Source organism: Ciconia boyciana, chromosome 1, assembly GCF_034638445.1.
Source record: "Ciconia boyciana chromosome 1, ASM3463844v1, whole genome shotgun sequence".
Lineage (NCBI taxonomy): Eukaryota > Metazoa > Chordata > Aves > Ciconiiformes > Ciconiidae > Ciconia > Ciconia boyciana.
This window is the reverse complement of record NC_132934.1, coordinates 10,395,208-10,412,166: the sequence shown is the minus strand read 5'-3', so window position 1 is coordinate 10,412,166 and position 16,959 is coordinate 10,395,208. Positions and strand designations below refer to the sequence as shown.

Genomic DNA, 16,959 nt, shown 5'->3' with positions numbered 1-16,959 from the left:
CTGACTGACAATGGGACAATGATGTCTCCTTGTCTGAGGTTTTTTCGACTATCCCAATACAATTGCTTTAGACTAATGCATTCAGTGATAATTTTCTCCTGTGATTACATTCTTTGAAAACCCTGCTGCCTCTCATTTTCCTCCTGCCCCGGAATACACACTAGTGGTGCCCAGGGACTGCTTAGTCTCTACATTTTCATGCACTAGCTCGCTCAAATTGAGATTGTTTAGTTAGCAGCACATAGATGGGAATGGCTGAATAATGTCTTACATTACCAGGAACTAGTTATATCATGTTCCCAGCTGGCGTTTACTTTAGAGTAGAGTAGCAATAACTACCTTCAATGAACAACTCTTAAAAAAATAATGAAAAATGTTTGCAGGTGGATGGAACAAGGAATGTATACTGGAAAAATATTGGAACAATTTAATAACGATGAACTGTTTGTTTTGGTTTTGGGGATTTTTTTAAATATTATTGCTTTTTTTAGGTGAGAGGGAAAACTGAAGATCCTTTTTACACTTATAAGTGTTTCTTTCACCTGAAATATAAAATAAGAATCCTTTAATAGCACTAATGGCTATTAAAGATCTTAAGTTACTTTTTGCAAATTAACTTTGGTGTTTTGCCCAAATTCCAGCTTGGGTAATTACATTTCACTTACCTAAGATTTACCTTCTAGTTACAGAGTCAAGAACATACTCTCCTGCCACACTTTGCAAAATCTCTGTTTAGTGTTTCTGATGAATAACAGAGGTTATTTTTCCCTCCTGTATTTAACCATATAAATTACTCTTACTTCTCAGCCTTCTTTTATCTTCCTGGTAGTTACATTGTGTTACTAATTATAACATTGCATTTTAATGAGTGCTGGGTAATTGTTTTACACAGTTGCCCTCTTGAACCTACCATAAACCATGGTTGCTTGTGAAGACAAATACTTCTGGCACATGAGGGGCCAGGAGTAACTGAGCTATCATTCAGCTTAGGAGAAGGGAAGAAGCAGTCCATCCATGTTCTCCTTGGTGTGAAGCATTTGTGGTCAAGAGGTTCCTCTGGCCTTCATAGACCTATTCACTGCTTCACTCCAGTGCTACCTACTTCAGAGAGCGGTTGGACCAAACCTCTCCACGCAGTCATTGCTTGGCCAGTTCATTCCCTGTTCCTCACCTATTTTGGAGGGAGGAAATTATTTTGCCTTGGGTCATCACTTTACCATAAAATTTATACTATTTTGGCAAAGATAAGAGTAAGTCATTGTGAACCAGTGGTGAAATATTTCTGAGTATATACTTTACGAATATCACTTTCTGAAATATCAGGGGAACCTCTGCAGTAAAGGACTGAAGTAAATGCAACATTATAATCAGTAACACAATATGACTGTGAGGTAGCTATGAGGAGGCAGAGAAGAAAGGGTGTTCATGTTCAGGATGCAAGAATGTTAGTTTTAGCTTCACTCTGAGTTTTGTGTAAGTCACTGAAATGGAAATTAGTCACTGGCTTTGAATGTTGAATTTGCATCATTTTCTATAGTGCTCATGCACCCATGGCTCTAATTGAAGCCTGATTCAAAACAAAATATCATGCTGAGTCTACTGTTTATTAGGAGGAAAAATACATGGAGTGAAAATTATAGTGATAGGGAGTGGGCTCAAGAAAGCAAAGATGTTTTAAAGACATTAAATCTAAGCCAAGGGAAATAAGATAATCATATTTGTGCCGGACTGAGTGAAAAAAAAAAAAGGAATGTGAAAAGCTAGACACTGTTGACTTAGTGCAGTTGCATACCGGGTATACCATGTAATACTGGCTTGTCATCATTCTCTTTCTTTATTGTATATTAAAGTAAATAGTAAAGCCATTCCCTTGAGAATAGCTGTGCCACAAATTCAAGTCGCTCCAGGCACTAATTTATACACTGGCCTTTTACACACATTTTTTTTTTCCTTTCTGTTTGACCAGGGTACAAGTTGGAGCAAGATGTGGATGTCTTTCTTGTTTTTCCTGTTAAAAAGTGTGTGTCCCCAGGGTAGCTCATCACCTGTGATCATTAGGGGCTTCGAAGATCAGGAAATGAGGCACACTCAAGACTAAATTTTTGTTTCTGCCTATTTTGAATGGCTTCATTTTTAAATGTAATGTAAATATAATAAGGGTAGCTGGTAGGCAAGACCCTAGACTATCAATATGGACAAAGTCCTAGAGAAGACAGTGTATGTGGTTATGTGTAATTTGCCAAAGATTTCTGAGATAAGAGAATCTGCAGTCTTCTGAAACTATTGTTGCCCCTTGGATTTGAAGTTGTAATAAATTGCCAGAAAGTTACATGTTAAGGATAAAGTGGCTATACTTGGGCAGAGTTGTTACTGAAAGAAGAATCTAACTTGTTTTGCTCTTAATTTCTTCTTACAAAACATCTTTTAGCCTTTTTCGTAAAGGAGCAGGAAGAACAGTGAACACAATTAATTAAATTATATAAGTTAAATCAATTAGATAAATTCAATCAATTGGATTAATTCTATTAGATTAACACAGTCCAGGTGCTCTATACTTACATATTCCATGCGATTAAGTATTGCTAATTCAAAAATACTTAATTTATTGAAATCTCTTTGTTCTGGCCAGGATTTTAATTGTATTCACTGTCAGATAGATGTGTTCAGCTGAAACACCATCTTAAGGCCTAGGCCTGTGAACACTTGTGTATCTCCAGCTCACATGCAGGTACAATTGGGTGATAGACCTTCCTTGGCAACAAAACTGATGTAAGAAATTATTTATTCCTGCTCTCACTTTGCTTTCAGCTGTAAACTGGGTGATTAAAACACCTCCAGAGTCACCTAGCTCTGGGGAAGAGAAACACTTTGCAGAATCAAGGTCTTACAGAGATATAAAGTGGCTCTTGTGATACTTGATTCTTGGGTTACACACTCCTTGTTTCTCAAGACGCCTGGATCAAGAGCCAAAAGGTCCCCCACTGGCAGCACAGAAAGGAGGGGGGTCAATAATGCATAAGAATGGATGTGCCAGCAATAGATGCCCAGAGCCTGGAGAAGGATCACAGGTCAGCAGCAGAGCACCTGAAGAGCAGCACAAAGGAATTCTAGCCACTCCAGCCAAGAAGTCAGCTTCATTGGGGGCCCAACTTAAATGCCTCTACGCAAATGCACTTAGCATGGGGAATAAACAAGAGGAGTTAGAGACGTGTGCATGCCTGCAGGGCTATGATCTTATTGGCATCATGGAGATGTGGTGGGATGGCTCCTATGACCGGAGTGTTGGAATGGAAGGATTCGGGCTCTTTAGTAAGGACAGGCAGGGGAGACGAGGAGGAGGTGTTGCCCTTTATGTCAGTGACCAGCTGGAGTGCATGGAGCTCTGCCTGGGGATGGATGGGGAGCCGGCCAAGAGCTTATGGGTCAGGATTAAAGGGAGGGCAAGGACAGGTGACATTACAGTGCAGGTCTGCTACAGGCCACCCGACCAGGAAGACCGACCAGATGAGGCCCTCTATAGACAGATAGGAGCAACCTCACATTCACAAGCCCATGTACTCATGGGGGACTTCAACCACCCCGATATCTGTTGGAGGGACAACACAGCAGGGCATAAGCAAACTGGGAGGTTCGTCAAATGTGAAGGAAAAAAAGGAAGATCCAGGGAACTACAGACCAGTCAGTCTCACCTCTGTGCCCAACAAGATCATGGAGCAGATCCTCCTGGCAACTATACTAAGGCACATGGAAAACAAAGAGGTGACTGGTGACAGCCAACATAGTTTCACTAAGGGCAAATCATGCCTGACAGATTTGGTGGTCTTCTATGATGGCGTTACAGCATTGGTGGATAAGGGAAGAGCAACTGACATCATCTACCTCAACTTGTGCAAAGCATTTGACACTGTCCTGCACAACATCCTTGTCTCTAAATTGGAGAGACATGGATTTGATAGATGGGCCACTTGGTGGATAAGGAATTGGCTGGATAGTTGCACTCAAAGAGTTGTGGTCAATGGCTCGATGTCCAAGTGGAGACCAGTGACAAGTAGTGTTCCTCAGGGGCTGGTATTGTGACCGGCACTGTTTAACATCTTTGTTGGTGACATGGACAGTGGGATTGAATGCACCCTCAGCAACTTAGCCGACGACACCAAGCTGTGTGGTGTGGTCAACATGCTCGAGGGAAGGGGTGCCATCCAGACGGACCTTGACAGGCTTGAGAGGTGGGCCCGTACAAACCTCATGAAGTTCAACAGTCCAGGTGCAAGGTCCTGCACATGGGTCAGGGCAATCCCAAGCACAAATGCAGGCTGAGCAGAGAATGGATTGAGAACAGCCCTGAGGAGAAGGACTTGGGGGTGTTGGTTGATGAGAAACTCAACATTAAGACATTGAGGTGCTGGAGCATGTCCAAAGAAGGGCAACGAAGCTCATGAAGGGTCTAGAGCAGAAATCTTATGAGGAGTGGCTGAGGGAACTGGGGTTGTTCAGCCTGGAGAAAAGGAGGCTGAGGGGAGACCTTATCGCTCTCTACAGCTACCTGAAAGGAGGTTGTAGCGAGGTAGGTGTCGGTCTCTTTTCCCCAGTAACAAGCGATAGGACGAGAAGAAATGGCCTCAAGTTGCGCCAGGGGAGGTTTAGATTGGGTATTAGGAAAAATTTCTTCACAGAAAGGGTTATCAAGCATTGGAACAGGCTGCCCAGGGGAGTGGTTGAGTCACCATCCCTGGAGGTATTTAAAAGATGTGTAGATGTGGTGCTTAGGAACATGGTATAGTGATGGACTTGGCACTGTTAGGTTAATGGTTGGACTTGATGACCTTTGTCTTTTCCAACCTAAATGGTTCTATGATTCTATGACCCTGCAATGTCCACTTGCAGCCCAGAAAGCCAACTGTATCCTGGGCTGCATCAAAAGAAGCATGACCAGCAGGTCAAGGGAGGCGATTCTCCCCCTCTACTCGGGTCTTGTGAGACCCCACCAGTTTAGGAGTACTGGAGTCAGCTCTGGGGCCCCCAACATAAGAAGGACATGGACCTGTTGGAGCGAGTCCAGAGGAAGGCCATGAAGATGATCAGAGGGCTGGAGCACCTCCCCTATGAAGACAGGCTGAGAGAGTTGGGGTTGTTCAGCCTGGAGATGAGAGGGCTCCAGGGACACCTTATTGCAGCCTTCCAGTACCTGAAGGTGCCTTACAAGAAAGCTGGAGAGGGACTTTTCACAAGAGCATGTAGTGATAGGACAAGGGCTAATGGCTTTAAACTGAAAGAGGAGAGATTTAGATTAGATATAAGGAAGAAATTCTTCAATATGAGTGTGATGAGGCACTGGAACAGGTTGCCCAGAGAAGTTGTGGATGTCCCGTCCCTGGAAGTGTTCAAGGCCAGGTTGCATGGGGCTTTGAGCAACCTGGTCTAGTGGAAGGTGTCCCTTCCCATGGCAGGGTGGTTGGAACTAGATGATCTTTAAGGTCCGTTCCAACCCACACCATTCTATGATTCTATGATTCCATGATCATTATGCTTCTTATTTAATGTATACTCAACTTCAAACTGTATTAAAAATGAAACCAGAATTACTTTAGCCTAGAAATAAAATTCATAAAACAAAGCCTTACCATAAGTGCTGCCAGGAGAAAAAAAGCAGAAAACTGGCAATTATTTGCAATGAATGCGTGTCTCATTGAACTTGCATTGTGGCACCTACCTACTAAAAGAGAAGCTGTCAGCAGTTTAGGATCATAAGGGCTTTTCCCTCGGCCATTTTCAAAATGTGAATCTTCCATTCTAAAAATGTTGTCCTGTGGGGTGGAAAAAAAGAAAGAAAAAGCAATATTATTTGATGAAAGAACACTAAAAATAATTTGAACTAAACAGAGTACAGTATATATGATTCATACTGGGTTTTGTGGCTTCAGGGAAGTCAAATTACACTAGGTGAGGATCTGGCAAAAGTGCCCACCTTCTAATCAGTTTTGTGCTGAAGGCTAGTCAGAAGCACAAATACACATGCACAGCTTGTGCCTCATCTATTCTACTTCAGATATAATTTGCATAGCATCATTCAATTGTTTCTGCTTTCACTGAGAATACATCTGAGTAACAGTAACATGAAGAAGCTGGAATTCAAAACTTTTGTCTGAAAAAAGACAAAAGCTATTTTTCACTGACTATACTTTTCTGAAATATCCTGCAAGTGTAGATTAGTGCATAATACAATGCTAAATTCTGCTTTTCCTAACTTGAGTTTTAGTGACTTACTATATCATGCATCCTCAAATTCAATTTTAACTGCATCAGGAGAGCTTTTTTTTTATTTTTCACAGCTATGCAACAAAACTTTTAAAATATACAGGCTGAACGCAAAGCATATGAGGATATAAACCAAGATTAAAAAGGGCCTGAGTCAACACTAATCAACACAACTCAAATCAAGGTCAGTAAATCCAAAGCAATGCGCTTTTCAGTACATTTAATTACTTTAATTTTAACTGGGGGACCAAATCTGTCAATCAATTTGAATAGTGTGTTTATCTTACATTTTGCACTGAGGGTAAAACTAGAAGAATAGATGCTTTTTGCACAGTAGACTTCTACATTGACAGAAGACTTGTGGAGGCCACACAGAAAACTGAAATTTCCATTTCCCACCTGCACTGTGGTTAATTTGCATTGACACCTAACTAAGTCAAGGAGCCCCAAAGATGGCACAACTCCTACCCCCAACAGTTTCTCTGGTTACTTAGGCCTTTGCACCCAGTTCTCAGTTGCTTATACCTAAAAATTCTCTGTGAGGTAGATGCTGAAGGACTTCCTTTAACTAATATTTACAGGACCAAGTAGCTTAGGCTGTAATAGGAACTGCAGCTTGATACAGCCTCTTTTTTTCTTAGTGACTAATCAGAGATCAGTCATCTGTTTTAGGAAAATAAACAAAATATAAATATCAGAATATATGTCTAAAATATATACGTTGATAGTAGAAAGCAACTAAGAAGATCTTACAATATTTTCCCCTATTTATTTCATAACAGATCAGCTCTTTACGGTGATTCTCAAGCACTTTTTGCTTCCACGGACTATCTCAAGCCCCCCTTTCTTATTCTTATCATCCCTTTCCAAACACAGAATCATAGAGCTGCTGGCTGGAAGGGGTCTCTAGATATCATTAAGTCCAGGAGGACTTGAAAGAAGACTGTTGTCTACACAGGTTATGGTCAGTTTTGGTTTTGTCTTGCCAAGTCATGAAAACCTTCAGGAATGGAAATTTTATAACCTTTCTGGGCAACTTCCATTGCCCTCTTAGTGAAGAATATTTTTCTAAACTGAACCTTCCAAGGAACAACTTGTGACTTTCTGTCCTTATTATATCTTCTGCAATGATGGCAAAGATGCAAATAGATGGCAAAAGTGTCCATCGTAGCTACCCTTCAAGCAGTTATAAGCTGTTCCTAGCTGCCTGTTCAGCTTCACTTCTCCAGACTAAGCCTCAGGCTAGAACTTCATGAAAGCTGAACTAGCATGTAAACTCCAGAGTCTTACATTGTCCTGTGCTCGCAAGTAAAAGTCTCAAAATTGTGCACAATACTTTCACCCTCAAGGGCAAAGCTCCAGTGCTCAGTGCTGGAGACTTGGCACTCCACAATGCTGTGGAGGATGCAAAAAAATATCAACAACTCAAATTTTATTCAGCAATTGCTTTGGTAATGTTTTTTTAATGTGAAGATCATTCAGGCAAATAGCTGATGTCTTTCTCACCAGCAGTGAATTCAAGTATTTGGAAGCAGCGCTCTCCCTGGCACCCTGCCTTCCCCATCTTGCTCGTCCATACTGAATACAGCCATGGGCCGGGCCAGTGACCAAACATGCTTCCAAATGCTATTATTTTCAACCTATTGAGTCCATGTTTCTGTAAGTGGGTCACAGGCTATAGTTTTTATTACAGGCTTGATTAATTACATAATGCAAGCATATATCTATGTGTGTGTATTACATATTTTCAAAGGAACATCAGAAGGACTTCACATTTCACTCCATTTACTGGAGAAAAGGTGAAGGGAAAATGGACTGTTAGCAGAATGGTCTATCTGGAGGGGCTTACTGCACTGTAAGATAAAAAGTTTGGACACAACTTCATGAAGTTTGATTCCAGAATTCAAGCTCAATCTCCTAAGGCATGTTCTTGTAGATGTAGCCTGCCTGATTATGTTTATACAGTCATCCTGTATCTGTAATATCTTGCACAGTATTAGATTTCTTTCTTTCCCTTTGTCTTTCTTTTTATTTCTTAATGGTCCAGGCACATTCCTTGCTTCTGTCCAATTTTCTGACTTTGCTCTTTCTAACCAGAAACGAATAAATGATGAAAAAGAAAACTGTTTTTCAAATTCTGCTGTAGGGTCCATATCTAGATCTTGCAAAATAAATAGAAGCGGTAAACTGAGGAGAGTGGTAGACCTCAACTACAGTAATAGAAAATGGCACTAATGCTACAAGCCATTATTGAAAAATGTTATTATCAATCTACGTTTTCTTGGGATTTCTTCTTACTAGATGATAATTGCTCAACCTGCACACCAATGGATATTTGATAAGGCTATAAAGTCAGTGGCATGACAGTTAAAGCAGAATATATTCCCAAGATAATCCCATGTGTCATTATAAGACAAATAGGAAACAGATGTGGAAAGTGATTTGGTGTAGGAAGGATCCGATTTTTTACTGTATTCTTCTGGTTTATGTCACTGTAACTCTACTGATATTGGTGTGTAGCATGCAAGAAAGAGTGGAGAACTGGGTCAGCATAAGTCAGAGATGATCTACCCTTCTCTCCGTGTTTGTGGAATAAAACATTTGAAATAAGAGACATGACAGGGAAATCCCACAGTGTTTTCGTATTTCAGTTAAAATGCAATGTAGGGTCATGTATTATAAGTTTCCAAATATATGGGCAAGTAATAATGACAATAAATACATCACTGTTAAGTGCCAAATAAATGTATCATAGTTAGTCTGAGGCCCCAAGGAGTTTTGATAAACATGCTATAGGAAGTCTAACCCGTCACAAATAGGGCAACTTGCCCAAATAGATTTTTGGGTGCTGAAGCCAAACTACCTCTATCTACAAACCAACAATAAATACAGGCAACAAAGGAATAAACTGTTTTCTATGTACTTCCCCACCCCCATTTTAAAAGCCTAGAAAGCAGTATGACTAATGATAGGTTCTTGATCATACTAGTCACTGGTCTGTGGCATTTGCACCCAAATTCTGTCCTGAGATGCAAGAGATGAGATGAGAAGTCAATGTCAATATCTGAGGGTAAAATTTCATCTCTTAATTTTTTGTAAAAGGTGTGCTTGATTGTTTTCCAGAATTAGCCTCTGCATCAAACTAGAAACTCAGGCTATGCTCCTGGTGTTATAAGTCCTGTCCACCAAAATTACACCTGAAAACCTGTGTGGAGGCAGCAGAGGGAGCAAGGGCAGCCCTTCGGTAAAGACTCAGGGCCAAAATCAGTCTTCATGGAGCTAGCAAAGACCAAGGCTCTGCTCAGAGGCTTAGTGGGACTTTGGACTGTGTGAGCGTGGCCTTCTCTTGTACAGTACAGCCAAGAGCTTTTAGCTGGAATCAATGCACATTATTTACTCTCAGAAAGAATTTTGATCAGCTTATAATTTTGCTGCCTCTTGGGTTTTACAGTTAATTGAATGCAAAGAATGATACTGAAGTGAGTCAGCAAATACCTTAGCCATAAACAGCAAGAAAAACTGTGTATTCATCTCACTGTTTCAAAGTTTTGTGAGGGCTATTATATCATCAAAGACAGGAATTCATGACAAAGCAAGCTTGCCAGGCTGGAGGAAATTCTCTAGAAATGCAAAAAGAAAAAAAAAAAAAGATATTCAAAGAAAGGCCTTCGTAACTCAACGACGAGTCCAATTTATTTTCTAAACCCCTTCTTTAGTTGCATCGGCAGCCCAAAAGTACATTACAATGTACTTCAAACCTCTTTAAGGATCGTCATAGCTAAAAACCTTGCTGTAGCATGTTTTATTTAGTTGCTGTTGGGTTACTAAACTCTAGGTTATATCTCATCGATGCCTCTCTATAATCCATAGTAAAACTACTGAAAATGAGAGATTGTTTAGGTCTTGAAATTCCACAAACTCATGATGACAACAACTGACTGCAAGCTGAAGTTACAGTCACATGACTACTGGCTCATGGGATGGCATGAATTGTTTTACCTAGTAAATGCTTTGTGTGGTGGGAAATTATGCTTCTGGCTCCTTAAAACACATATTTTCCTGTAGCACATAGTGTGATAGATGACAAGGCTCAGTCAGAAAGAACTACAGTTCAGTCATGGAAATGAACGTAAAAGTTATTGTGATTCCCATTCTTTAGTCTGATGATCTGCCATTTCAAGGCTCTAGAGATTCACTTTCAAACGGCTGAAATATGCCTGAAATAATGCCCCATATCATGATACTGAGTGATGACAAGACTATTTGACAGGACTTATTTTATATCTTGCTATTGGATAGCTTCAGTTAGCCAGTGTACCAATATGATATAATGTTATATATAAATATAAAGATATATATGTACCAACTGTATACCCACATATACATATATATGTGTATATACCTGGTATGATAACTTTTTAAACCTTTTTTTGTATCTCTGTCAGCAGCTAGCCCATCCAGAACTGTCAACAAAACAAGGACAAGAAAGATGAAAGCGTACACTAGTTGTTTTTGGTAAAAAAAAAAAATATAAAAAATCTTCTTTCCCAGTTTAGTGCTATTTCTGGCTTGTGACAAAATGTGTGGTTAGTGGGGAAGACCTAACCTACCAGAATGGACAGCAGTGACTCCTGAGTTTCAGGGTGATTTTTTTCCTGAAACTTTTCTGGCAATTCACACAGAAACCGCCCCAGAATTGCAGAGCCTAATGCAGCAAAACTGCTGCTGGTCAATAATGAATCAATGCAGTGCAAGCAATTGATCTGAAGAGTCTGTGTTGATGGAGCGTGTACAGCTACTAAGAAGGTTACTGGTTTAAATTATAAAGCATGGAAGACATAGAGAGGTTTGACAGCAGTGATGCTCCCCAGCTGTTCTACTGCAATTGAAGGAACTCATATCCTTACTCTTGTAAGCCCCCAAACCATAAATAGAAAGGAGCACATCTCCAGGGTATCTTCCAGGGGCTAGCTGATCTCCACAACAAACTGCCGAACAATAACATGGGAAGGGCCAGAAACATTCAAGATGCCAAAAGGCTGAGGAACTAACACATCTTTTGTTTAATAAAAAAGGTAGAGTTGGCCACAGCTGTGAGCTTTATTGATGCTAACATTTCCCTTGCTGTTCTCACAAACTCTTGTGCTACCATGAAACATTTTATAAGACAAATAGATTACAGCGTGGGGGGAACCCAAAAATCACCCCCAAACCCCAGAAAAAATAACCCCAAAAGATGGCCAGAGTCGAATGCCTGGAGTATGACATTGCACTGGGAAGGAGTATCCATTTGGAGTACTTTAAGGCCAACGATAATGTCTCTTAACTGAGTCAGAAGTTGCAGGCATTGAAATATTGTGTTCTCTGTATTATTATGCAGTGCTGGCGATAACAAAAAGAAAGCTCCACTTCCCACTCAGAGAAAAACTTTTGGACATGTTAAGGTTTGGATTTATTCCCTCTGCATAGGGGCATTAACTGGGGTGACTAAATTTGCTGCCCTAGTCACAGTCAGCAGAAAGCAACAGGTTCCTCTGAATGACGACTCAGACCAAGTCAGAACTGCAGTTCCCAAGGGCAAGATCTCTCTTCATTGACTGTAGAGGAAGCTTCATATGAATTTAGGTCTGAGCTAAGAGTCTTTCTGAAATGAACACTGCTGAGGCAGCTGATTGGAGACACCTGACTTTGAAAACAGATGATGATGGTTTTGCTGTTTGGGTTTTTTTCTTTTTTTTTTTCCCCTCCCCTCCAATACAGTAATTTCAGTGAATTTTTTATTTTCCTCTTGCCCAATACAACTTTCTGTGCACACATTTTATGACTATATCAAGGATATTTCACAGAGTCTTTTAAGTACATTTAACTCTATGAGAAATGATTTATTTATGAATTGTGTTTGTTACTTTTCAAGAATAATTTTAAGTGGAACAACTGTGCAGGATATAGCTATGTTGTTATTGTTATTATATTTCCTATTTCACACTTAATCTATTGAGTCATGAAAACTGTTAAATATGAGGACTTTGGTTTCAGGTTTGGGAATCATGCTGTTATGGAACTTTTAATAAGAAACTTTTATTAAAGTCATCCCCATGGAATGCTTTATTTTTAAAAAAGTGCAAGTGCAAATAAATATAATGTGAGAAATTATGCAAAAAATACAGATATTAAAACAAATGTAAATGTTGAGGTAAGTGGTAACCATTGGGGAAATAGGTGAAAAGTGATTGAAGCAACAATGAAACTGTTTTAAATCCTTAATTATTAAAAAAAAAAAAAAGAAAAAGGAAAAAAGAAAAAATAAAACAGAAAACAGAAAAAAGAAAAAAGAAAAAAAGAAAAAAAGAAAAGAAATACATACAATAGGTTTCTGACTTTTAGAGTTCAGGCTCCATATGCTATAGGGTTTTTACCTGCACACATCTGGGGGATACTGTGCTCTGGAACACCTTTATTGTGTTTTGTTTTTCCAACTTGAGACTTAGCAGAGTTGAGTTATCAGAAACCAGTTTTAAAACCCTGTGGGAAATTACTCTAAGTGAGAGATATTTAGTAAAATGCTGTTCCCAAGGAAAGGTCTTCAGCTTCTGTAGGACCTGAACTGAAACTCTCTGGGGCTGCTGTGCTGTGCTAAAGGGGACAGAGAGGGAACTTTATCGAAAAGAGTTTACCTGCAAAACTGATCATGAGTTCCTAAGAAGATCTGCCCGCCTCTCTGTACCTGCCCTCAGACAGATTGCCCAGATTCCTGATCACCGCAAGACCTCTCAAACAGTCTCTGCATTAATCTGTGTCCTCTTTTTCAGACCCAGGAAATACTCTTTCCACTGAGCCACTCTACTTGTAAATATTCACTGAAATTTTGGTACCTGAAAATCTTATTTTTAATGTTGAGATAAAAGAGCTGTTGAGATGATATCCAGCTCTATGTTTCATTCTGCAGATTAAAGCAAACAGAACAGAGCTCTTGATTTCTGTTTCTCCTTTTATCCCAATATGTCACTCCTACTGGAAAGTTTTCCTGGCTTACGATACTCAGAAGATGCCTTAAGATGCAGTAGACAACTCTGGTAAGCACAAGTTTTGAAAATTTGTCTCCCTAAACTAAGCTGAATTTGGACCACTCAACCCTCTCAATAGCTCTCTTTCAGTCAAATATTAACAGTCCCACATTTTTCTGCTTTCTTCTGAAAGTAAATGAATTAATATTTATTAAGTTACCATAAACCTTCGCAAAAAGGGAAATGTTTCATATCTATCTATCTACCTACCTATCTACATAATTATAATTCAATGAATTTAATGAAAGGGAAAACATAGCCAAACGGGCTGTTCAGGAACAGCTGGTTCAATCTATTCATTATTCCTAGTTTATGATCTGTAAGTGCTTCTGCTTCTGATTGGAAGACAAACCAAGTGTCAATGTCAAATAGTGAAGACTTGTTCACACCTGAACACACTAGTTTGCATACTAATATTGGTATTTATATGAAGAATAGCCTCTTTCAAATAACTGTGCAACATATGTAAATAAAAGGAGGGCAGGCACAGTCAAACTGAGCAGCTGTTCAAAAATGAAGTATATGTTTGTGAACTTGGTTTTGCAATATTTCACAAGCTAAAGACACCAGACTTATCTGACTTTCATGCAACAGTTTTTTTTGGGGGGTTGTGGTGTTTTTTTTAATGATGTCATGTAGCTATTTGCACCAATTTTAAAGCACTGCTTAAATTTTTATTTTGGATAAAATATTGTTTTGATTCTGGATAACACAAATAAATGAGCAGATATGAAAAATATCAAGGAATTTCATTATACTACTTATCCCTTCAGAAAAACGTGCAAATATAGAGTGATTAAAAAAAAAAAAAACACAACTAAACAAACCAAACACACAGTTAACATGAATGACATGTTAACCTTGACTGATTAGTAAAGACACCAAAAATGTCATCCCAATGGCATACCAGACACTAGATACCATCAAGGATATTGAACAATTCTCAGAGGACACTGAGAATTAGAATGCCTTTGTATTGCAACTTTCTTGGTTGTCAAGTGTAATACATCACCTAAGATCACCGTCTGGCTCATATAGGATGACCTCTGGAAATATAACCACCATACAATGACTGTCTGTTCTAGTCAAGTTATTAAGTGGTCTGCATATGTAAGCAATAAGATATACAAACCTAAAACCAGTACACGTAACTGAACTACATAACCTAAAAGTCTCAATTCTTTAAGTGTTCTTATTCGTACCCCCAACATATTTTCCATTAAAACCATTTGGAACAGGTTCTAATTGCTTTAGCAGATTCTACTATTATGTTAAATAAATTATTGGGCCATACTCTATTACACGATTGTACTAGTTTTCTATGGTTATTTTTAGCATTCAAGACCACTGCTTTCCCCCTTTGTCTTCTGGATTTCCTGTATGTTATTAGACTGTGGTGAGGTCAGGCATCAGAGGAAATAACAGCAGTGCTAACTCCTAGACTCAATGTTTTATGAATTACTGAGCATCAGTGATGTAATGGCAATAAATCTAACCCAGTCTCAGTCTTGTGTTCTGTTGTAAATAAATGAAGTTAGCAAAGGTGTTATTTTATTCAAGAGCCTTCCTGACGAGAAGGAAAATGCTTCCCCCGGGGGATTGTTTGTAAAATTGCTTCTATAATTAGGGTGCTGTTTAACAAGAGAAAGGTTCTCCAGTTTTCCTGGGGAACTTTCATGTCTGAGTCAAGGGTATCTTATTTACAACACAAAAACGACTGCAAATTGGGGAAGCAACATATAGAAAGGACTTAGTCAAGTGGAGTTAACATATAAGCATATGGCCAAGATTTTCTAATTTCCCAAGTGATTTTGCATGCTCCTGAGCTGGGCACCCAATTTAAGACTTGCTCAAGGGCTCTGATTTTCACCGAATACCTTCTTGGGCAATTTAAAATTCTGATACTTGAAACTGTTAATCACTTCTGAAAATTAAGGCATATGTCTGCCTTGCTTTTTCGCCTATCTGCTTTTTAATTCCTAGCATGGAAAAATCTCTAATATGAGCACATGTCCTAAATAAAGTCTTCCAAAATCTGACTCTAAATGAGTGACAGAATAAGGAGCAAGCCTAGAAAAATATTATGAACCCTTTTTCCCTAAAATAAGCATGCTTATTTATGAGTGTACATATATAGACATATGAGCTGGGTGAACATGTTTTCAGAGAATTTGTGCAAGTAACAAAGAAGGGACAGAGAATTACACCCACAGCAACTACTGTAACAACTATTAAGCTTTGCTTTTTTTCTCTAAGATACTGCAATCTATCTACAACATTTCACTCAGAGAAGCCTGTAAAGTGTCAGATCTAGCCCAGTGTTTGATACGTATTCAGATTTAAAAAAAACATAAACAAGGTCTGGAATACAGAAGCTGAAATTCTGACCCTTTGGGCAATTTTTCTTTTCCTGAGGCAAAGCTTAGATTTGAAATCTCTGCAATAACCACTTCTCTTTCGTCTTTGTTCCCTCCATTTGCTTTCAGTGTGACACTACCCAGCCCTTCTGCAGTCTCATATTATTTTCCTCATTAGCAAAAAATAATATCCTCAACATGTTAATAACTGGTATTGCATTGGAGAACAATTCATTTGAAAAGCTAAATTCTATTGTGCACATGGAGACATAACTAACAGTAGACATAATTATAACCTCTCTCTGTGACAAGTTGCAATTATTCCTCATGGCACTGTGTTTAAGAGCAATGCATTTCTCATACAGGTTGGGTTTTTTTATTTAAAAAGTCAAGAATGTTTGATATTCTTTTCCCAGTGCAACAAAAACTTTGCTGACACAGAGACAGATGGATTTAAGTGGTTTTGATTCAGGGTGACTGAAAAAAAAAACATTAAAATTCATTTCTTTATTCACTATCTTGCCTGCTTTTCTAGCACCCAGGAGTCCCCAGAAGGGGAGAGAGTCAGCGAAGCTGGCAGAAGTATGTAATACACTCAGCTCATATGTCTATATATGTACACTCATAAATAGGAATGCACAGTGTCAGTGTGGCTAATCAGCATCCAACCAGATAACTCAATTACTGATATTCATATTTTTGAAGAAGAAATGCTGCCTTTCATTTAACAGAACTTTGGCTCAAAATCCTGGCTTTTTCACCCAGTAAGATCATAGTATATTGTAGTGCAGTGTAGTGTAGTGTAGTATAGTATTGTACAGTATAATATAGATCAACTTTGCTGACTAAATCAAACTGACAAACACACCAACCTCTCACAGGAAAGAAGTAGTTCTCCTTAAAGTTCTGTTGATTTCTGGGATAATTTTCTGTAGACAACTTTAATGGAATCCAAGTGATTAAGTTATTCAGCTTTTTTTGAGAAAGAAAGATGTTTATTCAGTTTATTTCACATTTCATCACCCACAACCAGATCACAGCCACAGCATGGAGTGGTTATGGTCATGAATTGAGTTAGGCAGGACCTGTCTTTATGCTCAGGAGAGGGTTAAGGACTGTAACAATAAACCCTACAGACTGCAACTAAGGGAGATGCCACCCCAAATGTGGTGTGATCCCTGAGACCTTTGTGCGTATCTTCTCAGGCCCTGCTCTCAGAGCTTCAACCTGGAGCCCACTGAAGTCCCCTCAGTGGATTCCCCTCAAGTTCAGTGAACGCCAGA

General features: G+C 39.2%; 1 protein-coding gene across 3 annotated transcripts in view; it reads right to left on the bottom strand.

The window, feature by feature from the left end:
* SEMA3A (semaphorin 3A) overlaps nt 1-16,959 on the bottom strand; it is a 176,068-nt gene that overhangs the window by 65,900 nt on the left and 93,209 nt on the right. For all 3 annotated transcript variants that reach the window (XM_072858416.1, XM_072858432.1, XM_072858423.1), the window contains one exon: nt 5,711-5,804. In XM_072858416.1, the coding sequence (XP_072714517.1) occupies nt 5,711-5,804 (94 nt within the window). The remainder of the gene's footprint in view (nt 1-5,710; nt 5,805-16,959) is intronic.